General features: G+C 65.4%; 2 protein-coding genes across 4 annotated transcripts; both read left to right on the top strand.

Annotated features, from left to right (window-relative positions):
• Positions 1 to 124: 124 nt before the first annotated feature.
• On the top strand, positions 125 to 12569 carry RAPGEF3 (Rap guanine nucleotide exchange factor 3). Of its 3 annotated transcripts, none has more exons than XM_066567774.1 (27): positions 125 to 343; positions 4365 to 4418; positions 4632 to 4738; positions 4812 to 4933; positions 5007 to 5181; positions 5356 to 5440; positions 5680 to 5740; positions 5853 to 5929; positions 6422 to 6568; positions 6656 to 6765; positions 7234 to 7322; positions 7998 to 8076; positions 8274 to 8424; positions 8532 to 8614; positions 8932 to 8971; positions 9090 to 9171; positions 9261 to 9407; positions 9498 to 9595; positions 9734 to 9859; positions 10149 to 10330; positions 10408 to 10498; positions 10775 to 10825; positions 11177 to 11264; positions 11345 to 11409; positions 11583 to 11637; positions 11776 to 11847; positions 12451 to 12569. In XM_066567774.1, exons 1-27 carry the CDS (start codon positions 125 to 127, stop codon positions 12567 to 12569), a joined length of 2775 nt encoding a protein of 924 aa, XP_066423871.1. The 3 variants fall into 3 exon arrangements, with proteins under 3 accessions (XP_066423871.1, XP_066423872.1, XP_066423873.1); XM_066567775.1 differs by having other exon boundaries at positions 257 to 343; positions 7231 to 7322; XM_066567776.1 differs by lacking the exons at positions 11776 to 11847; positions 12451 to 12569 and having other exon boundaries at positions 257 to 343; positions 7231 to 7322; positions 11539 to 11629.
• A 3070-nt stretch (positions 12570 to 15639) lies between these two features.
• ENDOU (endonuclease, poly(U) specific) lies at positions 15640 to 22975 on the top strand. The gene is made up of 9 exons (XM_066567859.1): positions 15640 to 15706; positions 19022 to 19156; positions 19267 to 19302; positions 19971 to 20142; positions 20217 to 20416; positions 21506 to 21619; positions 21734 to 21840; positions 22153 to 22295; positions 22861 to 22975. The coding sequence occupies exons 1-9, from the start codon at positions 15649 to 15651 to the stop codon at positions 22973 to 22975; spliced, it is 1080 nt and encodes a 359-aa protein (XP_066423956.1). The 5' UTR covers positions 15640 to 15648.
• Positions 22976 to 24459: the final 1484 nt, after the last annotated feature.

The following is a 24459-nucleotide window of genomic DNA, read 5'->3' as shown; positions in this document are numbered from 1 at the left end:
CCGGGGCGGGCCCGGCGCGGCGGCGGCGGCGGCGGCGGCGGCGGAGCCGCTCCCGAGCCCGGCCCCGTCCCGAGGAGCCGCGGAGCAGCCCCGGGGCCGCGATGGCCTCGTCCCCCCCCGCCGCATGAAGGTGCGCGGGGCCGGGCCGGGGGCGGCGGCCGGGGGGGCGCGGAGGGGCGCGGGGCCGCGGCGAGCGGGGCTGGAGCCCCCCGGGGGTCCCGGAGCGGACGGAGCCCGGCTCTCGGGGCTGCTCAGGAGGATGCACTTGTTCCGGAGCTCCAGCTACGACGTGCGGCTGGAGGGGGCCGGGGGGAGCCTGCCCCGCATCCAGGGGATCCGCTGGGTGAGTGGGGCCGGGGGGAGCGCGTCCCCAAATCCGCTGGGGGAGTGGGGAGACCGTGTCCCCAAATCCCCTGGGTAAGGGGGGGAGCGTGTCCCCAAATCCGCTGGGTAAGGGGGGGAGCGTGTGCCCAAATCCCCTGGATAAAGGGGGGAGCGTGTCCCCAAATCTGCTGGGGGAGTGGGGCTGGGGGGAGCATGTCCCTAAATCCCCATGGTCAGTGGGGAGAGTGTGTTCCCAAATCCGCTGGGGGAGTGGGGCTGGGGGGAGCGTGTCCCTAAATCCCCAAATCCGCTGGGGGAGTGGGGCTGGGGGGAGCGTGTCCCTAAATCCCCAAATCCGCTGGGGGAGTGGGGCTGGGGGGAGCGTGTCCCCAAGTCTGCTCGATCAGCGGGGCCGGGGTCTCCCCAGCCCCGGGAGTCCAGGAATGAGAGTAGGGGAGGGAGTCCAGGAGTGCAGGGAGCCAGGTGAGGGTGGAAGGAGCCAGGTGAGGGCACGGGGAGTGAACCCAGGCGTGCGGGGAGCCGGGTGAGGGAGCAGGGAGTGAATCCAGGCGTGCAGCTGAGGGCACGAGGAGCCAGGTGAGGGGACCGGGAGTGAACCCAGGCGTGCAGGGGGCCAGGTGAGGGCACAAGGGGCAGGTGAGGCTGCAGGTGAGGCTGCGCAGGCTGGGACGGGCGGAGCGGAGCGGAACGGGCGGCCAGGCGTGAAGCCAGCCCGGTGCCAGGTGCCCGGCGGCGCATCCCAGCAGGAAGGACACTCCAGGGGGACATTCCAGGAGGACATTCCAGGGGGACATTCCAGGGGGACATTCCGGGGACACGCAGCGTTCCCCCGCCCGTTCCCGCTGCAGGGATTTGTCCCCTGGCGTCCTCCCCGCCCGGCTCCGCGCCGGCCCTGGGAGCTGGGGGGAGCCCCCGGGGTCCCCGGCCCTGCTCTCAGCCCCTCCTTGTCCCCTTCAGGCAGGGAGGTGACCCTGGAGCCCTGGCAGAGCTTCCGGAGCTTTGCGTCCTTCCCCTTCCCTCACTGCTTGGCCTGGGACACTTTTCAAGAAAAAAATGGAATTATTTTAGGGGGCAAACTCCCCTTTGGGCATTTCCACAGAGCACAGGGGCTCCCTCCCAGAAAAGTTTTCTTCGCTTTTTCCCTTTCTTCCTGATTTATTTTTCTCTCCAAAACTTTTACGAGCAGACTTTGGGGAGGGCTTTGGAGGGGCGCTAAGCCTGGGGAGCCAGGCAAGCAGCAGGCCTGGAGCACTCCTGGGTTAAGCTGGGATCAGTCCCACCAGCCCTGGAGGCAGTGGCACCTGTGGCACGGCAGGAGTGTCCCCTCTGTGGGGGACACCCGGGGACTGAGGCCACTGGAGCTGATACAAGCAGGGAAAGGGGGATTTTGTCCCAGCACAGCCACAGGTGAGGGGCAGGGAAGCGCCTCAGGGGCCACACAGGTCCCTTGTCCCCATCGCTGGAAGCTCCTGGAAACTCCTCCCGGTGTCCCAGCTCCATCTCATCCCCCTTGGGGACCTGATCCCAGCAAATCCCTCCCAGCTCCAAAGGACAGCGGTGTCCCCAAGCGGCTCTGTCCTACCCAGGGGACAAGTGCCACTGTGCCAGTGACAAGTGCCACTGTGCCAGCCCCCGCCATGTCCCTGGCGAGGACAGCAGAGCCAGAGCAGGTCCCTGAGCCCATCCCAGGGGATGCTGAGCCTGTCCTGGAGGATGCCAACCCCATTCCAGGGGATGCCAACCCCATTCCAGGGGATGCCCAGCCCTGTCCCAGGGGATGCCCAACCCCATCCCGGGAGTGCTGAGCCCATCCCAGTGATGCCCAACCCCATCCTGGGGGTGCCCAGCCCCATCCCAGGGGGTGCTGAGCCCGTCCTAGGGGTGCCCAGCCCCGTCCCGAGGGTGCCCAGCCCCGTCCCGGGGGTGCTGAGCCCATCCCGGGGGTGCCCAGCCCCATCCCGGAGGATGCAGTGCCGAGCCCCGGCCTGCGGAGGCTGCGGAGGCTGCGGATGGGCGAGGACTTTCTCCGGAGCCCTGAGGCCCGAAATAGCCGCGCTTGTTTTCCTCGGGATCCCAAACAAAAGCGGCCGCGAGTGCGGAACGGCCGCTGGCGGCCTTGGCCGGGCGCCCGGCGCTGCCGGAATCCTGGAGAAAGGCAGGATCCCGGCGAGTCCCGTGGGCAGGAAGATGGAAAAGGCAACTCCTTAGGAAGCTGCTTGGAGCCGCGCCGTCACGAGGAGGGGGCCGGGGGCGTCCTGCAGGTCCTGACCCGGGGCGGATGCTCCAAGGAGGGGGCCTGGGGACAGCAGGGGGCTTTGGGTGATTCCAGAGCTGTCCTGGCAGTGAGGAATCCCGGGAAGGAGGAATCTGATCCTTGAGCGGGGTTTTTGTGTCTCTTTCGGTGTCCTTGGAGCACAGGGTGGCTCTGGGCCCCAAGGACAGAGGGGGCTCTGTGCCAGGGGACAGCAGAGGCCCTTTGGGGACCTGGGCAGAGGGACACACAGCGTGTCACCTGGACCCATGGGGTGGCACAAACCTGCTGCACCCAGGAGGTGACAGGGACATCCTGCACCCACAGAGGTGACAGGGCCATTCTGCACCCATGGGGTGACACAGATCTCCTGCTCCCAGGGGTGACAGGGACCTCCTGCTCCCACGGGTGACAGGGACCTCTGGCTCCCACGGGTGGCACCTCCATGTCCCCAGAGCAGCCCCGTGTCCCCAGCTCCTCCCGGCTCCCGTTTGCAAACATTTGCTCGGAGCGGTTCCCGCTCCCCGCGGCCGTCACGGGGCTCGGCAGAGTTTGCAGAGCGCCTGAGTCACCGTGTCCCTGCCTTGGGGACACTGTGGCCGCCTCAGGAGCGGTGTCCCAGCCTGGGTGACGCTGTGGCCAGGTGACACACGTCCCTGCCGCGTTCCCAGAGCCGCTCGTGGCTCCTCCAATCCCTCCTGAGCCGTTGCAAAGTGCTGGGAGCAGGCGGAGGCTCGGCCTGAGGATCCCGCACTAATTAACTCCTGCGCTAATTAACTCCTGCCCTCCTCAACTGGAAATCCATCCGGACCGTTGCCCTGCCCTGGGATTGCCCCAACCTCCCCACCCAGACCCCGGCAGGATCCCTGCAGACGCCGCTTTTGGGTCTCTGCGAGACCCCACAGCCGGGAAGGGGACCCCAGAATCCCCCTGGGGGTGCCCCCCGTGCGGGTGGGCGTCCCTCGGAGGGCGCCCCGTGCCGGGTGAGCGCTCCCGGTGCCGGGAGCTGAACTGGTCTGACGGGTGCGGGCCGGGCTTGTTTATCCAGGGCCGTGGCCAGGAGGGGCCCGGGAGCCTCGGTCCCCGCGGGCAGCGCCGCCACCAGAGCTCGGCCACCTTTGCCCCGCGATCCGGGCGGGGCCGCGGGACAGGCGCTCGTCCCTCCGTGTGCGCGTTTGTTTTACCCGGAGCATCCCCGAGGGGGAGAGCTGGGAGAAAAATGAGCTGGAGAGGGGGACTGGAGTCAGGAAATGGGTCCTGGATTCAGGAAATTGGGGCTGGGTTCAGCATCTGGGTGCTGGGTTCAGGATTTGGGTTCGGGATTCAGGAAAACGGTGCTAGGGTCAAGAATTAAGTGCTGGGTTCAGGATTTGGGTTCTGGGTTCAGGATTTGGGTGCTGGGTTCAGGATTTTGGTGCTGGATTCAGGATTTGGGTTCTGGGTTCAGGATCTGGGTGCTGCGTTCTGGGTCTACGTTCTGGGTTCAGGATTTGGGCTCTGGATTCAGGATCTGGGTGCTGGGTTCAGGATTTGGGTGCTGAATTCAGGATTTGGGCTCTGGGTTCAGGATTTGGGTGCTGAATTCAGGATTTGGGCTCTGGGTTCAGGATCTGGGTGCTGGAGTCAGGATTTGGGTGCTGCCCCCTCACCTGAAGGTGAAGAGCTGGGGCTGCTCTGGGGGTGCCAGGACCCCTGCCCCAGCTGTGTGGGGTGATGGGGGCACAGCAGAGCCCCCCCCATCCCAGCCCCCTCCCCTTTGGTTTTCCAGACCCCGCTCCTGGACTCGGAATCCAGCCTGGACTATGGCCACAGCATCACCCAGGTGGGGGGGCCGGGGAAGCCCCCGGGGAGGTGAATTTGGGGAGGCTGGGGGGGGGGGTGTGAGGGCTGGGGCACCCCCACACCCCTGAGCCCTCGGGATGCTCCTTGGGCTGGGCCATTCCCGGGGTGGGTGGTGGCGATCCCAGGGCACTGAGGGGACAGGGGACAGCCCAGACCCCCCCCAGGAGCTCCCTTGTCCCCCTCCCACCCTCAGGCATCCTCGGAGAAGATCTGGAGGGCGGGCAAGCTCCTCTTCGCCCACCTGAGCAGCTCCCGGCCCGGCCTCATCCGCGACCACAAGCACCACCTGCGGCACCACCGGTGGGCTGGGGGGACCCTGGGGGGCTCCGGGGGGGCTGTCCCGGGGGGTTCTCACCCCCTGTGCCCCCCCCAGGCAGTGCTGCTCGGGGAAGGACTTGGTGGATTGGCTGCTGAGCGCTGGCGCGGCCGTGCAGACGCGCGGCCAGGCCGTGGGCATCGGGCAGGTGCTGGTGGACAGCGGGGTCCTGACACACGGTGAGGGCTCTGGGGGGGCTCAGGGGGGCTCAGGGGGGCACAGAGCCGAGCTGACGGCCGCTGTACCCTGCAGTGAGGCAGGAGTGGCACTTCCAGGACAAGGACACGCAGTTTTACCGCTTTGCCGAGCTGGAGCTGAGCCCCGAGCCCGGCGCGGGGCCGCGGGACCCCGAGGAGCTGCTGGAGGCTTTGGGGTTCCTGGCACAGCTGGGCCCTGACGCGCTGCTCTCCATGGCCCTGCGCAAGCCGTGAGTGCCCCAGGGGCTCCTTTGCACCTTCTGAGCCCTTTTTGGACCCTGCCCGGGGGCTCTGGAGCAGCCACGGGGCTGCTGAGGGTGGGGGGACCCAACGACGCCACTCAAAGAGGGGAAGGGGCTGGGGAGGGGGGCACAGGGAGCCGCTGACCCCCCCGGCCCCCCCAGGCCTGCCCAGCGCACTCAGGACGAGCTGGAGCTGATCTTTGAGGAGCTGCTCCACATCAAAGCCGTGGCTCATCTCTCCAACTCGGTGAGTGTCCCCAAACCCTGCAGGGTCGGGGTGTCCCCTGGCCCCCAAACCCTCCTGAACTCCATCAGCTCCTGTCCACGCATCCTCCCCTGCTCCCCAAATCCTTCTGCACCCCTTTCCTTCCTATTTAAGCATCTCCTCTGATAATTTCTGTGCCTCCCTCGGCCCTTCCCCGCCATTCCCCATCCCCGTGTCCCCTGCTGGCCCGGCCGGGGGTGACAGCGCTGTCCCCTGTGCAGGTGAAGCGGGAGCTGGCGGCCGTGCTGATGTTTGAGGGGCACCAGCGTGCAGGCACCGTCTGTGAGTCACCCTGAGTCCCCCGTGAGCCACACTGGGGTGTCCCCAGCCTGGGGACACCGGAGCCGTTCCCAAAATTGTGAATTTTCCCCCCTTTTCCCGGGCGCTGTCCCAGTGTTCAGCCAAGGTGACAAAGGCACCTCCTGGTACATCATCTGGAAGGGCTCGGTCAACGTGGTCACCCACGGCAAGGTGGGTTTGTCTCTGTGCTGGAGGGACACCTTGGGGACACCCCAATGTCACCATCCCTCATCCCCAGGGCTTTGTAGCCACCTTGCATGAGGGGGACACTCTGGGGACACCCCAATGTCACCATCCCTGACCTCCCCAGGGCTTGGTGGCCACCCTGCACTGTGGGGACACCCCGGGGACACTCTGGGGACACCCCAATGTCACCATCCCTCACCCCCCGTGCTGTCCCTCTGGCTTTGTGGCCACCCTGCTTGAGGGGGACACTCTGGGGACACTCCGGGGACACCCCAATCTCACCCCCCGTGCTGTCCCCAGGGCTTGGTGTCCACCCTGCACTGCGGGGACACTCTGGGGACACTCTGGGGACACCCCAATGTCACCATCCCTCACCCCACTGTGCTGTTCCTATGGCTTGGTGGCCACCCTGCACTATGGGGGACACTCTGGGTACACCTCAGTGTCGCTGTCCCTCACCCTCCATGATGTCCCCAGGGCTTGGTGGCCACCCTGCACGAGGGGGACGATTTCGGGCAGCTGGCGCTGGTGAACGACGCCCCGCGGGCGGCCACCATCCTCCTGCGCGAGGACAATTGTCACTTCCTGCGCGTGGACAAGCAGGACTTCAACCGCATCCTCAAGGTGGGCCTGGGTGGGGGGAAATTTGGGGGCGATTTTGGGGTGAATTTTGGGGGATCCCGGCCGGGCTGACGGCGGGATCACCCCCAGGACGTGGAGGCCAACACGGTGCGGCTGAAGGAGCACGGCAAGGTGGTGCTGGTGCTGCAGAAGGACCTGCAGGGGGGCAGCGGCCAGGCGGCCTCGGCACGGAGCAGCAGGTGACACCCCTGTGCCCCTGGTGGGCAGGTGACACTCCTGTCCCTGTCCCCCTTTGGCAGGTGACAGCCCTGTGCCCCTGGTGGCAGGTGACACTCCTGTCCCTGTCCCCCTTTGGCAGGTGACAGCCCTGTGCCCCTGGTGGCAGGTGACACTCCTGTCCCTGTCCCCCTTTGGCAGGTGACAGCCCTGTGCCCCTGGTGGCAGGTGACACTCCTGTCCCTGTCCCCCTTTGGCAGGTGACAGCCCTGGCCCTATCCCCCTCATGGCAGGTGACACCTCTGTCCCCCTCATGGCAGGTGACACCCTTGTCCCCTGAGCCACCCCTCTGCCCTTTCCAGCCTCCCTCGGAGCAGTTTTTGGGAGGAACAAGGGGACGAGGAGCAGGGACACCAGCCCGTGCTGTCACCAGCCCGTGGTGGCCCTGCCCGCGGCCACGGTGTCACCTCCGTCCCTCCTGTCCCCAGTAGGTACCTGGTGATAGCTGGGACACCTGAGAAGATCCTGGAGCACCTGCTGGAGTTCATGAGGCTCGATGCCACCCTCTATGACCCCGTGGGTAGGTGGGGGTGTCCCCATGTGCTGGGGACTGTCCCAAAGCCACCCAGACACGGGGCTGGGGACAGGCGGAGGGACAAGGGGGCTCCTCATTCCCGGTGTCCAACCCCAAATCCCGCTCGTGCCACCCTGGGCTCGCTAAAATCCCCAAAAGCCGAGGCCGGGAGAGGGCGGCGGCTCTGGGCGGGGAGCGGCTCCTCGGCGCCTCTCGGTCTCCCTCTGCCTTCGGAGAGGGGAAACCCCGGCGAGCCGGGAGCCAGGAGGTGTCCCCAGCAGGTCACAAATGCCAGGAGGTGTCCCCAGCAGGTCACAAATGCCAGGAGGTGTCCCCAGCGGGTCACGAATCCCAGCTGGGGACAAGGCGCTGCCTTGGGGCCGATCCTGGGGATTTGTGATCCCACCCCAACGATCCAGCCCCTCCCGTGGGCTTTAGGAACAAAATCTGCCCTGCCACCAGCGGGGTCCCCATGGTGGGGCACCCCAGGCCACCCCAGGCAGGGCACAGGGGATCCTTGGCCAGGTCCCCGTGGTGGGGACACCCCAGGCAGGGCACAGGGGATCCTTGGCCAGGTCCCCGTGGTGGGGACACCCCAGGCAGGGCATGGAGGATCCTTGGCCAGGTCCCCGTGTCCCCATGGTGCTGGGGACAGCAGTGACAGTGCCCTGTCCCCCACAGACACGCTGCTGGGGGATTTCCTGCTCACCTACACCGTGTTCATGCCAACCTCGCAGCTCTGCCGGGCCCTGCTGCACCAGTATCCTTCTGTGCAGGAGCTGGAGGGGACTGGGCTCTGCCACGCGCTGGGGACACGCTCAGCCCCGTCCCTGTCACCTCGGGGGGAGCCCCAAATCCCCTTCCAGTGCCCTTGGGCACATCCCCATCTCCTGGGGTGCCATCCCTGGGGGTCCCTGCCCCTCTCCACGTTTTACCGGTGCCCTTGACTGGTCCCAGTTTCCGCGCGGAGCCGCTGGAGGGCTCGGAGCAGGACAAGGCCTCCTATTCCCTGCGGAAACGGCGCAAAATCCTGCGGCTCGTCAGCCAGTGGGTGCTGCTCTACGGGCGGCTGCTGCAGGGCGACCGCAGCACCATGGCGCTGCTGCAGGTACGGCCGGGGGGGCACCACCAGGGTGACACGGTGACACCGCCAGGGTGGCACGGTGACACTGCAGGGGCCACCCCGTGCTCAGCCCGGGCCCCCTGTCCCTGCAGAACCTGGCGGACCTGGCGAGCCGGGACCCTCAGCTGGGCGGGCTGTGCCAGGAGCAGGGCCAGGAGCGGCGGCGACCCCGAGCGTGAGTCCCCCCGGTGTCCCCCAGTGTCCCCTCAGGGTCCCCTGATGTCGCCCGATCATGGGTGCCCAGGGGGCTGCGCTTCCCTGGGGACGAGATTTTGGGTGCTACCGTGTCCCCGGTGTGGGGGTTCCTGGCTGTGGGGAGGGTGGCACACACACCTGGGTGGGCTGGGGAGCTCAGAGGTCATTCTTTCAGTGGCCACAGTCCCCAGGGGTGGCCGCAGTCCCTTTGGGTGGCCGCAGTCCCTTTGGGTGGCCGGTCCCAGTTCCGTTCCCACCAGGAATGGCATCTCCATCCTCCCCCTTCCCTTCCCGCAGGCTGGAGAACGGTGATGGCAGCGTGTCCCCCCAGCCCAAGGTAGGGACCCCCTGAGGGGTGACAGGGCAGGATCTGGGTCCCCTCTGCCCTTTGGGGACACGCCACGGGAGGGGTGGTGGCTGTGGCCGTGTCCTCCTGTCTGTCCCACCTTCCCCAGGCCCGGAGCTCGGGAATGTGGCTCGGGAGCCCCGAGGAGGCGATCCTGGAGAGCACCTGCACCCTGCGAGCGCAGGACAAAGGTACTGCCCCCTCAGCGGGACTGTCCCCCGCAGCACGGGGACCCTGAGATCCCTTTTGTCCCTTTGAGGTCCCTTTTGTCCCCCCACAGTGCCCTATGAGATCTTCAGGGCCGACCACTCGTGCCTGGTGTCGGTGCTGCCCGTCAACGCCGCCGTGCGCGATGTGCTGCGGGCGCTGGCGCCGCGGCTGCGCCGGGACCAGGAGCACGTCCTGGTCAAGGTGAACTCGGCCGGAGGTGAGGGGACTCCCCCGGGGTGGCCTTGTCCCCGTGCCCGGCCGGGGTCTGTCCCCTCCTCCGTGCCAGCCCGCCCTTCCCTCCGCGCAGAGCGAGCGGTGCTGCCGCAGGACGCCGTGGGGGTGTTCACGGCGCTGGGCCTCAACGAGAGGCTCTTTGTGGTCAGCAGGGATGAGCTGGGCAGCCTGGTGAGTGCAGGGGGGGGGGTCTGGGGTGGGCAGCACCGGGGGGACCCCCCAGGAGGGGTTGGGGGCTGCGGTGCCTCGGTTTGGGGCACCCAGCCCTCCCGGGGGCAGGAGGGGTCAGGGGTCCTGTCCCGTGCCCAGACCCCCCACCCTGAGCAGCTGGGCCCCCACGCCGGCGCCTCGGACACCCTGGACCTGATCAGCTCCAAGGACCTGGCCAGCCACCTGACCGACCACGACTGGAACCTCTTCAAGAGCATCCACCAGGTGTGGCCCACGCGGGGAGCGACTGGGAGGGGGGTCAGGACATCCCTCACCTGCTGGGGAAGGGGCTTGGGACACCCCTCACCTGCCAGGAAAGGGGGTTCAGGACACCCCTCACCTGCCAGGAAAGGGGGTTCAGGACACCCCTCACCTGCCAGGAAAGGGGGCCAGGACACCCCTGACCTGCTGGGGAAGGGGTTTGGGCCACCCCTCACCTGCTGGGGAAGGCATTTGGGACACCCCTCAGCTGCCAGGAGGGGTCCAGGACACCCCTGACCTGCCTCTCTCGCAGGTGGAGATGATTCACTACATCGTGGGGCCTCACAAGTTCCACGAGGTGGCCACGGCCAACCTGGCCCGGATGCTGCGGCGCTTCAACGAGCTGCAGTTCTGGGTGGCCACCGAGCTGTGCCTGTGCCCCGAGCTCGGGCGGCGCGCGCAGCTCCTGCGCAAGTTCATCAAACTGGCGGCACAGTGAGTCCCTGTCAGTGTCCCTGTCACCGTCCCCGTCCCCATCCCCACGGCTGACCCGCTCCTGTCCCCGCCTGCAGCCTCAAGGAGCAGAAGAACCTGAATTCCTTCTTCGCGGTGATGTTTGGTGTGAGCAACACGGCCGTGACTCGCCTGGCCAAGACCTGGGAGGTGACAGAGCGGGGACAGCGAGGGGAGGGCCTGGGGGGTGGGACAACACCTGGGGAGGGACAGCCAGGGGTCTGGAGTGAAGATGGGGGTCCAGAATGGGGATAGTGGCCCATAAGGGAGATGGGGGGCTCCAGAGAAAAGTTGGGGGCCCAGAATTGGGATGGGGGCCTGGAATGGACAACACGTGGGGAGGGACAGCCAGGGGTCCCTGGAGCAGGACGGGAGTCTCTGGGGTGGGACAGGGCTGTGCCAGCCTCTGATCCTGTCCCTGCACAGAGGCTGCCCCACAAGATCCGGAAGCTGCATTCGGCCCTAGAGAGGATGCTGGTGAGCGCAGCCCCCCTACCCCATGTCCCCTTCCCTACCCCATGTTCCCCTTCCCTGCCCCATGTCCCCCTTTCTACCCCATATCCCCCTTCCCTGCCCCATGTCCCCCCTTCTGCCCCATGTCCCCTTCCCTTTCCCATGTCCCCCTTTCTGCCCCATGTCCCCTTCCCTTTCCCATGTCCCCTTCCTTCCCCATGTCCCCCCTTCTGCCCCATGTCCCCTTCCCTGCCCCATGTCCCCCTTTCTGCCCCTTGTCCCCCTTCCCAGCGGGGTTTGCCCCTGGAGCAATGGGGAGGGGGTGCCGCTGTCCCCCCCTGTACCCCCAGCCCCCGTGTCCCTGCCTGTCCCCAGGACCCCTCGTGGAACCACCGTGTCTATCGCCTGGCCGTGGCCAAGCTGAGCCCCCCCATCATCCCCTTCGTGCCCCTGCTGCTCAAAGGTGGGTGTCTGGTTTTTGGGGACCCCCTGGGTGTGCCCAGCGCCCCCAGGGGCCCCGCTCTGACCCCCAAACCCCCCCAGACATGACCTTCATCCACGAGGGCAATCGCACCCTGGCCGAGAACCTCATCAACTTCGAGAAGATGGTGAGAGTGCGTCTGGCGACCCCTCTGAGGGCCCTGCTGTGCCCTTGTGCCCTGGCAGGCAGAGCTCTGGCACTGCAACAGCCAGGGACGGTCACAGCCGTGGTGGGGACAGAGATTTTGGGGATCCAGGTGGGGCCAGGCGGCAGCAGGTGACCTCTGTGCCTCGCCCACAGCACATGATGGCCAAGACCGTGCGAGTCCTGCAGCGCTGCCGGGGCCACGCGCACGGTGAGCGCTCCAGGGAGCTGGGGAGGGGGTCTGGAGGGTCCCCTAAACAGGGCTGGGGACCTGGGGATGGGGCTGAGACCCTGAGGATGGGGCTGAGACCCTGGGGACGGGCCTGAGCCCCCTCTCTCTGTCCCCCAGCACCGCTGTCCCCACTGCGGAGCCGCTCCCCGCACCGGCCCGAGGATGCCAAGGCCGTCAGGATCTCCACGTGTACGTCTGGAGCTCCTCAGTCTGACCCCAACCCTGCCCCGGGGGACCCCCAACCCTCTGCGGGGTCCCTGAGCTGGGGAGAGGGGATGGAGGTGGAGAGAGCCAGGGAGGGATCCAGGGAGGGACCCAGGGAGGGACCCAGGGAGGGATCCATGGAGGGATCCATGGATGGATCTATGGAGGGATCCATGCAGAGATCATGGATGGATCTAAGGAGGGATTCATGCAGAGATCCATGGAGGGATCCATGGAGGGATCCATGCAGAGATCATGGATGGATCCATGGAGGGATCCATGCAGAGATCCATGGGTGGTTCTGTGCAGGGATCCATGCAGAGATCCATGGGTGGATCTGTGCAAGGATCCATGCAGAGATCCATGGATGGATCTATGGAGGGATCCATGCAGAGATCCATGGAGGGATCTATGGAGGGATCCATGGATGGATCTATGGAGGGATCCATGAGCCAGTCCAGGGCGTTTTGGGGAGGTTTGGGGGTGACACAGGGGCTCCGTGGGGTGATCCTGCAGGGCTGGACAGGCTCAGCAGGCTGTGCCAGGGGAGGGAGGGGACCCCAGCCTTGATCTCATCCTTCCCCACAGGCTCGGAGCAGTCCCTGAGCGTGAGGAACCCCGTGTCCACCTGGGCCTACCTGCAGCACCTGAGGGCCATCGACAGCCAGAAGGAGCTGCTGAGGCTCTCCCGGGAGCTGGAGCCCTGAGGGCAGCGGGGCTGGAGCGGGGACGGGGGCCTGGAGTGGGGATGGGGGCCTGGAACAGGGGATGGGGGCCCGAAATGGAGATGGGGGGTCCGGAGCAAGGATGGGGACCCAGAATGGGGATGGGGGCCTGGAACGGGGATGGGGGTCTGGAGTGAAGATGGGGGTCCAGACCAAGGATGAGGGTCCAGAATGGGGATGGGAGCCCAGAGTGAGGATGGGGGCCAGGAGTGAGGATGGGGATCCAGAACCATGATGGGGACCCAGAGCAGGGATGGCAATCCAGAGCAAGAAAGGGGGACCAGAGCAAGGATGGGGGCCCAGAACAGTGATGGGGGTCCAGACCAAGGATGGGGGCCCAGAATGGGGATGGGGGCCTGGAGCAGGGATGGGGGTCCGGAGTGAAGATGGGGGTCCAGAATGGGGATAATGGCCCCTAAGGGAGATGGGGGGGTCCAGAGAAAAGATGGGAGCCCAGAATTGGGATGGGGTCACAGAGTGAGGATGGGGGTCCAGAACTGGGATGGGGTCACAGAGTGAGGATGGGGGCCTGGAATGGGGATGGGGCCCCAGAGCAAGGATGGGGGCCTGGAATGGGGATGGGGGTCTGGAATGGGGATGGGGGCCCAGAGCAAGGATGGGGGCCTGGAGCAAGGATGGGGGCCCAGAATGGGGATGGGGGTCTGGAATGGGGATGGGGGCCCAGAGCAAGGATGGGGGCCTGGAATGGGGATGGGGGCCCAGAGCAAGGATGGGGGCCTGGAATGGGGATGGGGGCCCAGAGCAAGGATGGGGGCCTGGAATGGGGATGGGGGCCTGGAATGGGGATGGGGGCCCAGAGCAAGGATGGGGGCCTGGAATGGGGATGGGGGTCTGGAATGGGGATGGGGGCCTGGAGCAAGGATGGGGGCCTGGAATGGGGATGGGGGCCCAGAGCAAGGATGGGGGCCTGGAATGGGGATGGGGGCCTGGAATGGGGATGGGGGCCCAGAGCAAGGATGGGGGCCTGGAATGGGGATGGGGGTCTGGAATGGGGATGGGGGCCTGGAGCAAGGATGGGGGCCTGGAATGGGGATGGGGGCCTGGAATGGGGATGGGGGCCCAGAGCAAGGACGGGGGCCCGGCTGCCGGCGGCGGGGCAGCCCCTGGCTCTGCTCCCAGTGGCCCCGGGCTGTGCTGGAGCCCCCCAGAGCTCGGCCCTGGACTCAGATCCGGCCCCGCTGAGCTGCGGGCAGGTGAGGCAGAGCAATAGAGGTATTTTTGTACTCATGGCTGTGCTCCCCGTTCTTCCCCGAGCCCGGGGTCACCCCCTGCACCTCCACCCCCGATGTGACTTTGGGGACGGCCCCGGAGCTGCCCCAGGGGAGGTGACACAGCGCTGGCACCAGGAGGGGACAGGTCAGGAAATGACTGAGGGCTGAGGGAGAAGCCAAACCCGGCCCTTGTTGCACCAAACGCCGCTCCCGTGCCAGCTGGCACCGCCCGGGGCACAGCAGGGGCCGCTCCCTGCTCCAGGAGGGATCCCAGCACCACCCCAGCATCCTTGGGAGCTGTTTGGGGCCGGGTCTCACCTGCCCAGGTGGGGGGCACAGGGTGTGAGCCTCTCCTTGGGGGGACACCCTGTTCTGGGGCTGTGGCTGCTTCCAAATCATCGGGGTCGGGTGCCAGGTGAGCCCAGGGGTGCCCCAGGAGCCCCCAAATGCTGCCCCTGCCTGGAACTGCCCCAGGCCAGGCCAGAGGGACCTGGACCACCAGGACCAGCCGGGGTTGGCCACCCCTGGGCTGGTGAGGGGGTGGAGAAGTGTCTGGAGCAAATCCTGCAAGCTTTGGGATGAGGTTTCCCAGGAAAACACAGCAGGGAGTGAGGAAGAGGAGGCAGAGCCTGGTGGTGCCCCTGGGGTCCCTCCCAGCGCTGCTGGGGCTCCGTTATCCCCCTGAAAATTCCCTGCTCAGCTCCAGGCTGGGAACATTTCCCATCGGGGTTGCCTGGGAAGGGAAGGGGCTGCGACCCCCCCACCCATCCAGGCCTGGCCTGAGCCCCCCAGGGCTGGGGAGGGTCCCTGGGGCAGCTCTGGGCTCACCCTGGGAGTGGGACCAGGCTGGGATGACCCCAAACCTCCCCCCGGGGCTGTGCAGGAGTTTTGGGCTTTTCTGGATGCTCCAAGGAGGCTGATCCGTGCCGGGGGGGGTTCACAACCTCCGGAGCTGAGCTAGGAGAGCTCATTACTCCCAATTAACGCTGCTCCCAGTTCACACCAGTCCCCCGGAGCGCGAGCCCCAGTCCGGGACCCGGCTGTGCCCCTGGTTCTGGGGGAGGTGGGCAAAGCCCCCCCGGGACTCTCCCCCCACAGCCTCGGCCGCCCCCGGGGCTTGTGGAGCAAGCCCGGGATTCTGGATTTACCGGCCCTCCTCCCACTGCGGGCAGCCTGTAATTAGCCGCGCGCCTAATGAGTTGTGGGGAAGTTGGGGTGCAGCCCGCCCGTGGAGCCTTCGCTGCCATCACGCCCCTCCCTCCCTCCCCCCCCACAAAAAGCCGAGAGCTCCGGGGAGCTGCGGCACTCCCGGCCCGATCCCGGCACTCCCGGCCCGGTCCCGGCACTCCCGACCCGGTCCCGGCACTCCCGACCCGGTCCCGGCACTCCCGACCCGATCCCGGCGCTCCCGGCCCGGTCCCGGCACTCCCAGCCCGGTCCCGGCGCTCCCGACCCGATCCCGGCGCTCCCGGCCCGGTCCCGGCACTCCCGACCCGATCCCGGCGCTCCCGACCCGGTCCCGGCACTCCCGGCCCGGTCCCGGCACTCCCGACCCAGCGTTCCCGACCCGATCCCGGCGCTCCCGACCCGATCCCGGCGCTCCCGACCCGGTCCCGGCGCTCCCGACCCAGCGTTCCCGACCCGATCCCGGCGCTCCCGGCGCTCCCGGCCCGATCCCGGCACTCCCGGCCCGATCCCGGCACTCCCGACCCAGCGTTCCCGACCCGATCCCAGCACTCCCGACCCGATCCCGGCGCTCCCGACCCGATCCCGGCACTCCCGACCCGATCCCGGCACTCCCGACCCGATCCCGGCGCTCCCGGGGGACGATGGAGCCCTGGATGCTCCTGCTGGGGGCAGGAATCGCCCTGGGCTGCGTGTCCGGCCGTGAGTAACCAGCCTGGGGGCAGCAGGGGATGGGCCGGGAGCGCTGCCCTCCACCAGCAGCTCAGCCCTGCTGGGAGAACTGGGATGGAGCCAGCCGGGCTCCGCGGGGCATTTTCCACGCTGGAAATCCAGCCCGGGCTGGGGGTGGGTTGTCCAACTCCCCTGGTCTGCAGCCTGGCCCACAGCGGGGTCCGGGTGTGTCCGAGCCTGCTTTGGTCCTGCAAAGCTCAAGGAGCCTTTTTCTGGTGCCTCCTTTCCGTTTATCCGTGGAAAACCAGCTTGGGGTGTTTTCCAATCCCAATCCCGTATCCACCCTCCCCCTGTGGCCACTGGGACAGCTCAGGTGGCAAATGGAGCCCGGACCCGACCCCGAGGTGCCCAGGAGGGGCTCAGGCGGCTCTGGGTTTAAGGAGGAGCTCGGGGCCACCAGGATTTGGCAGCCAGGATCCCACGGGGGTGAGGAGGGGCTGAGTTCTTGCACAAAGCCTGAACTGTGATCCCCTGGCACTGAGGACGGGATTTCATCAGCCCCGACGCCGCCAGGAGCTCCTATCTGATGGCCCAGGAGAGGATGAGTCCCCCTGGGATGAGAGATGAGGAGTTTTGCAAGGCCAGCTCACAGGAGAGGCTCCAAACCTGCGTGGGGCTGGGAGCAGGAGTTTCCCAAACTCCTGAATGAGTTCCCAAATTTCCTGTGTGAATCCTGAGTTTCCCAAACTCCTGAGCTCCCAAATTTCCCGTGTGAGTCTTGAGTTCCCAAACCCCTGCGTGAGTTCCCAAACCCCTGTGTGAGTTCCCAAATTTCCTCTGTGGGCTCCCAGATTTCCCGAGTGCATCCTGAGTTCCCAAACTCCTGAGTTCTGAGTTCCCAAACTCCTGAGTTCTGAGTTCCCAAACTTCCCGTGGTGAGTCCCGAGCTGTTCCAGAGGGAAAACCCGCGGTGAGGGTGGCTGGGAAGCTCGGCTGCCTCGTGGTCAGTCCTGGCCACCTGCTGGACCTGTCTGCTGGCCCTGGAACCCCTCCGCCTCTCCTCGTGCGGGCAGTGGGAGATTTTCCCCGATTGTCCCACAGGCAGGGCTCACCTGTGGGTTTGGAGACAGGAGCTGGGGGTTTGGGAAGCTCTGGCCGTCCACAGCTCTGTCCCAGGCTCGTTTGTCCTTCAGATGGTCCCTCCTGGAGCTGGGCTGGGTTTGGATTTGTGTTTTCCTGCAGGAGCGAGGTCCTGAGTCAGGCCAGGGGCTCGAGGACGCGGCTCTGGCTGAGCTGACTCATCCCCGTGCCCGAAACCAAATTGGGAGCACTGGGAGAGCTCCGGCACCTCCCCAGCGCTCGGAGGATGGAGCTGGGCAGGGAATGACCCCCCCTTCCCTGAGAAAGAGAAAGATTTCTGTGCTTTGTGCAGCCAGAGGAAATCTGGGGGCAGGATCAGCCAAAAAATCTCCTCTGGCTGGACCAGCCAAAACCCCCGGGGTGACTGAGTGTGGATGAGCCGTGTCCTTGTGTCCTTCTGTCCTTGTGTCCTTCTGTCCCAGGCCACCACCCCTGTGGCGTTTCCAGCTCTCCCCACAGCCCCAAAAGCTCCCAAGAGTTCCAACAGCCCCTCCTACCCCCCCCCCCCCCAGATATAGCTGAGGACCCTGCCGCAATTTAGGGTCGATTTAGGGATTTAGGGTCGATTTAGGGATTTAGGGTCGTGTCTGAGTGAGGAGGAGGAGCCGTTCCCCTGCCCTGAGACCGCTCAGGTTACCGATGGCGTTGGGGATTTAGGATTTGGGGATTGGGGATTTGGGATGATGCTGAGCCCGTCCCTCCGAGGGCTGAGTCAGGGTCGGGGCCCTGCTGGGACACGCTCGAGCTGCTGTGACACGCTCGGGCCGCTGTGACAGCCGCGGGCCACACGGGACCGGCACCGGAACGGGCTCGGCTGTGACGGGGGAGCGTGGGCAGCTCCTGCCTTGCACAATCCCGCTGGGATTGCGGCTGGAAAAGGAGCGGGACGAGCAAACCAGGGGGGTTTGTCCCAGTGCTGCTCCGGGAATGGGGCTGGGGCTGGACTGGTCACACTGGGAGGGCCTGGGCAGCGCTGAGCACCCCATCCATGGGATGTCCCTGCCCTGGAAGTTCTCTCAGCTCTTCTCAGGGGCTTTGGGAGAACCTCGAGACCCTCCCTGCTAAAATAATCCTGTTTAAAGGATTTACAGGGGATGGGAAAACCAAGGCAAGGCACCACCAGGAGCTGGGATTTGGTGGGGAGAGGGAGCCAAGGGGCCCCTCAGAACCTGCAGGGCCGGGGTGACATCACCAAATAATTGGGGTGAAGTGACAAAGGGGACAAACAACGAGGGAAGGTGGCAGGAGTTTGATGCCACCCTCATGGCCTGGATGTCACTGTCACCACCTCAATGCCACCCTCACGGCCTGGATGTCGCTGTCATCGCTTGGGTGTCCCGGGACAGGATGAGCCGCATCAGGATTTGCCCCGGGGCCACCTTTCACCCGAGTTGGGCAAGCCCGCGGTGCCTCAGATGTCGGGAGATTGCGGCGGCTCCGCCAGGGAAGGCAACGCCCGCTGCTCCAGGGCTGCCTTTGCCAGCTGGGACAGGGACAACTGCTGGGACAGGGACACCCTGTGGGACAGGGACAACTGCTGGGACAGGGACACCCTGTGGGACAGGGACACCCTGTGGGACAGGGACATCCTACTGGCATGGCCTGGCATGGGGACACCGCTGGGACAGGGACACCCTGTGGGACAAGGACACCCTGTGGGACAGAGCCACTCTCCAGGCACAGGTCACCCTTGTCCCTCTGAGAGTGTCCCTTGTCCCCTCCAAGGCTTCACCGCTGCTATTTTTACATTTGCTTTGTGTCACAACGCAGGTGCTCAGCAGCTCCTGTGTTATGAACAGCTGGGGAAGGAGTTTTCCCAGTTTTCCCAGTTTTCCCAGTTTTCCCAGTTTTCCCAGCACGATGCAAACGAGGCTGCCTGGAATGCGGCAGCTCCTCCGGGGGGACAGGGGCTCATCCTGGGATCCCGGGGTGAATCACGGGGAGCAGTTCCAGGAGTAACCCGGGGCACTGGGGCTCATCCCGGGGTGAATCACGGGGAGCAGCCCCGAGGGAAGCCCACGAGCCATTCCCCGGTGTCACCTTGAGGTTGTGACAAACACGGCCCAACAGGAGCGACCCTGGTGACAAAGGTCCCCAATGGCTCTTAGGCTGTGAGGGGACAGAGCGTGACACGGGGATGCTCCGGGGTGGCGGTGGCCACACTCAGCCCCTCCTGAGTGCCACCCCCGGTTTGTGTCCCCACAGATCTGTACACAGCCCCCGACTCGTGCGAGGGACGCTGCGGGGAGCCCTTCAACGAGGAGGACGAGTGTCACTGTCACCCCGGGTGCGAGGCAGAGCACAACTGCTGCGAGGACCACGAGAGGCACTGCGGGCCTGGTGAGAGGGATTCGAGGTGTCCAGAGGGTGCTTCTGGGCCTCTGCAGGTCCCCAAGGTGTCCCCAAGGTGTCCCCAACCCCCTGAGCTCCTCTTCCTCTCTGCTCCGCAGGTGGGGAAGGCGCCGAGGGCGGAGCTCGAAGCCGCGGTGAGTCCGGAGGGACAGAACCGTCCCCAGGTGCCTCGGGGTGTCCCCCCCGTTCCTCGGGATGTCACCCTCAGGTGTCTCGGGGTGTCCTCTCTATTCCTTGGGGTGTCCCCCCGTTCCTCGGGGTGTCCCCCCCATTCCTCGGGATGTCACCCTCAGGTGTCTCGGGGTGTCCCCTCTATTCCTCAGGATATCCCCCCTGTTCCTCGGGATGTCACCCTCAGGTGTCTCGGGGTGTCCCCTCTATTCCCTAGGATGTCCCCCTTTATTCCTCGGGGTGTCCCCCCCATTCCTCGGGGTGTCACCCCTGTTCCTTGGGGAATCCCCTCCCCTTTCCATGGATCCTCTGGATCCTCTTCACTTTTCCATGGATCCCAGAGCTGTCCCCAGCCCCTGCTGTCCCCACAGGGACATCCTCACTTTTCCATGGATCCTCTGGATCTCCCTCACTTTTCCATGGATCCTTCACCTTTCCATTGATCCTGCTGGTTCCCGCTCACTTTTTCATGGATCCTCTGCATCCCCCTCCCTTTATCATGGAACCCCCTCACCTTTCCATGGATTCTGCTGGATCCCTTCACCTTTCCCTGGATCCCCCTCCCTTTTCCATGGATCCCTCACCTTTCCCTGCACCCCAGAGCTGTGCCCAGCCCCTGCTGTCCCCACAGACGGATTCTCCAGCAGCAGCGGTTCCATCTCGGAGCAGGAGCTGCTGGAGCTCTCGGAGCAGCTTTACGGGCTGGATCACAACAAAGCTCGGCCCAGCGACATCGCCCTGAACCCGCAGCACCTGGCGGGCCCCGACGAGACCGGGGACAAGCAGGACCGGTCCCCGCAGCCGTGAGTGGCACCGGGGAGGGACAGCGGCCCCGGGCTGCGGGAAGGGAGCTGCAACTCCAGCAATTCTCCCCCAGGCTCTACAGATACGTGAACGAGGAGCTCTTCTCCAAGCCCACCTACGCCAGCTTCATTAAGCTGCTGGATAATTACCAGAGGGCCACGGGCAGGGAGGAGGAGGTGACGGCCGAGGAGCTGTGGGAGCAGGAGCGATTCCTCGAGGAGGTGATGAAAACGGAGCTCATGAAGAAACTCTTCGTGTTCCTGCAGGGAAAAAGTGAGTGTGGGGCAGGGCAGGGCCAGGGAATGGGGGAATCCCAAAGGGAGACAATCCCAAAGCAGCACACTCCATTTTCAGGAGGCTTTTAAAATATTTTTAATTTTTAATTTTAATTAAATTAATTAATATAATTAATTAATTTAATTTTTTCTTTATTTCAAAACCCCCATTTTTATTTTAGCATGCATGCTTTTTATACATTCTTACAAAATTCCCAAATTCACACTTTGCTCATTGGTCACGAGAGACAAACAAAGTGCTCGTTGGAATAATCGCAGGTTTCTCTTATTTATCCTTTTCTTTCTTGGTTTCTATGTCAACGACCTTGGTAGGAAATTCTTTCAGGGCTAAACACGGATCCTCTTATCAAACTCCTCTCTGGCTCTCAGGAGTTACTGTAAAACCCAACCTGAGATGGGCATGGGGGGAATCCAGCAGGGAGAATTCCCAAGGGACGGGGTGGGGAAGGGATGGGGAACCCTGCTGGTTCCCAGCTTCCTTTTTCGAGGTCGGGATTGAAGGCATTCGAGATGATATTTCACATTCAGACTCAGGTGTTTACAATTTCTTATCCATGTTACACTCTCACAGCCGTGAGTTCTGCAGTCCTTCATTAACAAGGCACAAAATGGCCAACAATCTCTTGTTACAAGGTGTTTTAAGGCTAAACCATCTAATTAATAAATGACACCTAAGTTATTTTCATTTTTAACCCGTAACTAATCACTCAAAGTCCTCCATGCAGATTTTTCTGTCCAATTATAAAACACCACCCAAAACCATGAAGAAGAAGGAAGAAGAACAACCTAAAGCCTCCATCTTGCTCCGTATTTATTTCTATATTCTAAACCCTTAAACTCTAAGTTTCCCACCCTGTGACATCACACACTTCTAATCAAACCACACTCCCGTAATCCCAGCGCTATCAATCAGTTTTGGAATTGATTGATGGCACTTCCCCACGGCCTCAGGTCAAATGCAGAGCTCTCCTGGGGGTCAGAGTGTGTCACACGGAAAATCTGAATTTCTCAGCACCCAGCAGAGCCTCAACTCTGCCTCTCGCTGTGCCCCCTCCTCTCCCTGCAGATCGCTACAGCTCCGAGCAGGAGTTCCTGCAGGACCTGAACCAGATGTGGTTCGGTCTGTACTCCCGAGGGGACGGAGAGCGGGATTCCAGCGGCTTCGAGCACGTGTTTTCAGGTACGCGCAGTCCTGCCCCAATTTCCAGCACCTGTTCTGAGGTACAGCCATCCCCAGGTGTTCTCAGGCACAGCCCTACCGGGGGCTCATCCCGGCATCCCCTCTGTGTTTTAGGGGAGGTGAAAAAGGGAAAAGTGTCTGGATTTCACAACTGGATCCGCTTCTACCTCCTGGAAAAGCAGGGGCTCCTCAACTACTTCAGCCACAACTTTGACGGGCCGGTGAGAGCTCGGGGGGCCGGGGCGTCCCGTGCTGCACCCACGGGGATGAACCCCCACATCAGGGGGGCTCCCCCTGCGCCATCCCTGCTGGGGGGTGGCAAGGGCCAGAACCCACCATGCCAGGGGCAGGAGGGGCTCCCAAGCCTTGAGGGAGAGATCTGGGGCCGGGGGCTTCTGCTGGGACCCCCCCAGCCCGGCTGGGAGCTGCTCTGGACCCTCCCTGGAGGGACTGGGGGGGCTCCTGGCTGGGCTGGGCTGGGCTGGGCTGGGGGGGGATCCCACCCTGCTGAGCCCAAACCCCCTCTCCCCCAGTGGGACACGTACCCCGACGTGCTGGGGCTCCAGTTCAGCTGGGACGGCTTCTACAAGGAGGTGGGCTCGGCTTTCATCGGCTGCAGCCCCGAGTTCGAGTTCGGCCTCTACACCCTCTGCTTCCTCGCGCGGCCCGGCCGGGCGTGAGTGCTGACCCTGCGTCCTCCTGTCTGTCCTGTGTCCTTCTGTCCGTCCCGAGTCCTTCTGTCCACCCCGAGTCCTTCTCTGCCCATTCTGTGTCCTTGTGTCCATCCTGAGTCCTCTCTGTCCATTCTGTGGACAGAGAGGACTCAGGATGTATCCCTCTGTCCATCCCAAGTCCTCCTGTCCATCCTGTGTCCTTCTGTCCATCCCAAGTCTGGCCCTGGGGCCAGTGGGGCCTCCCTGACCCTGATCAGGGCTGAGGCTGGCCCTGAATTTGGGGAGGGATGGGATTTATGGGATTTATGGGATGGGATGGGATGGGAAATGGAAATGGAAATGGAAATGGAAATGAGAATGGAAATGGAAATGGAAATGGAAATGGGGATGGAACAGGATTGGCCACAGACACCAAGAGCACCCTGGAGATGGGGTTGTGGGATGAGGGGCTCAGGGCAGGAGCACCGTGGGTGTGGGGACACCGAGAGCCCCCTGGAGCCCCCCCTGTGGGGCTCAGACCCCGAGCAGGGCGGTGACAGGCGGTGACAGGCGATGGTGTCCCCGCAGGTGCCACCTGAGCCTGGGCGGGCACCGCCTCAGCGTGCAGACCTACCCCTGGACCAAGGCCACCTACGACGGCGGCAGGAGGTTCATCGCCACCGCCTACGTGATGTCACCCTGAGCGGTGATGTCACCCTGAGCGGTGTCACCACGAGGGGGCACGGCTGGGGGGCGAGCACCGAGCCCCGGGGCCGCCCCCGCGCTGCTCGGGGCCGCGGGACGGGAGCGGCTGCACCGCGGGCCCGGCCCGGGAGGGGCGGCGGGGGCCGAACGCCGCGGGGAGGGGACGAGGGGACAGCCCACGAGGGGACAGCCCACGAGGGGACACCCCCAGACCCCGCCGCGTGTGGCGGGCCCGGGCTCGGCAGAAGAAGAGCGGCGAGAAGGGAAGGATTTGGCACGGAAAGGAGGATCCTGAGCGGAATAAACACTGCCCTGGCTGGAGGAGCGCTGGGTCCCCCCTTTATCCCCCCCTCGCCCCATTTCTCCCTCCGTTTGTCCCCCCAGCCCCTCTCTGAGCCCCCCCCCGGGGCCTTGTCCCCCCCGGACCCGGCCGGTCCCGGGGGTTCTGGCCCCTGGAGCCCCTCCCCGGGAATTCGGCTCTGCCCCCGCCCAGCTGAGCTCCCCCCGGGGCCGCGGCTCCCCAGAGCCCCCAAATCCCCCGGGCTGGGGCTGCTCGGGGCTGCAGCTGCTCCAGCACCGCCCCCAGGGGCTCAAAGCAGAGCCCGGGGGGCAGCGGCACCCCCAGGCCGGCACCCCCCGGACCCCCGCGCTGCGGAGACGGCGCCGCACGCTCGGGACGAGCCCCGCGCCCACGCTGAGACACCGGGACCCCCCAGCCTCCCTTCTCCCGCTCACCCCGGATTTGGGGGGTCCCAAGGGGGGGGTGACAGCCACCAGCTCCCCCCGCTGTCCCCGTCCCCTCCTCCTGCAGCCCCTCCTGCAGCGGGGCCGCGGCCGGGGGGTCCCAGGGCGGGGAGCTCCGAAGCTGGAGCTGCTGACAGATGGTCCTGGGCAGGGCCGGCGGCCCCCGCGCCATCTGCCGGGGGTCACAGGTGACCCCCGAACCCCGCGCGGGGAGGGGGGGATGCCACAGCTTGATTTATAGAAATGAGCTGGGAAAGCGGGGAGGGGGCGGCTTTGGGGGGACCCGGGGTGTCCACGTAGCTGGGGTGACACGGGGTGGGACACGGGGGTGACACGGGGAGGGGGGACACGGAGCCGGGGTGACACAGGGGTGACACTGGGGTGACACGGAACCCTCAGAGGGTCCAGCCAGGGTGACATGGGGGGTGACACTGGGGTGACACGGGGTGGGACACGGAGCCGGGGTGACACGGGTGGTGACACGGGGGTGACACGGGGGTGACACGGGCGTGACACGGGGGTGTTCCCCCCAGCCGGGGTGACACTGGGGGGACACGGAGCCCTCGGGGGGGGTCCAGCCAGGGTGACACTGGGGTGACACGGGGGTGACACGGGGGTGCCCCCGCAGCCGGGGTGACACTGGGGGGACACGGAGGGGGGGGCCAGGGCAGGGCAGAGCTGCGGGACGGGGGCGCTCCAGACGCCCCCAGCCCGGCCCGGAGCTCTCGGGCAGCTCCA

The sequence above is a fragment of the Molothrus aeneus genome, chromosome 30 (assembly GCF_037042795.1).
Source record: "Molothrus aeneus isolate 106 chromosome 30, BPBGC_Maene_1.0, whole genome shotgun sequence".
NCBI lineage: Eukaryota > Metazoa > Chordata > Aves > Passeriformes > Icteridae > Molothrus > Molothrus aeneus.
The sequence above is the reverse complement of the archived record's forward strand: the minus strand, read 5'-3'. Positions and strand labels throughout refer to the sequence as shown.

Coding starts and splice junctions, on each gene's coding strand:
- RAPGEF3 (XM_066567774.1), top strand. CDS start 125: ATGAAGGTGCGCGGGGCCGGGCCGGGGGCGGCGGCCGGGGGGGCGCGG. Junction 5,741..5,852: donor CCAGCGTGCAGGCACCGTCT/GTGAGTCACCCT, acceptor GCGCTGTCCCAG/TGTTCAGCCAAGGTGACAAA. Junction 9,596..9,733: donor GGGATGAGCTGGGCAGCCTG/GTGAGTGCAGGG, acceptor TCCCGTGCCCAG/ACCCCCCACCCTGAGCAGCT.
- ENDOU (XM_066567859.1), top strand. CDS start 15,649: ATGGAGCCCTGGATGCTCCTGCTGGGGGCAGGAATCGCCCTGGGCTGC. Junction 20,417..21,505: donor CGTGTTCCTGCAGGGAAAAA/GTGAGTGTGGGG, acceptor CTCTCCCTGCAG/ATCGCTACAGCTCCGAGCAG. Junction 21,620..21,733: donor CTTCGAGCACGTGTTTTCAG/GTACGCGCAGTC, acceptor TCTGTGTTTTAG/GGGAGGTGAAAAAGGGAAAA.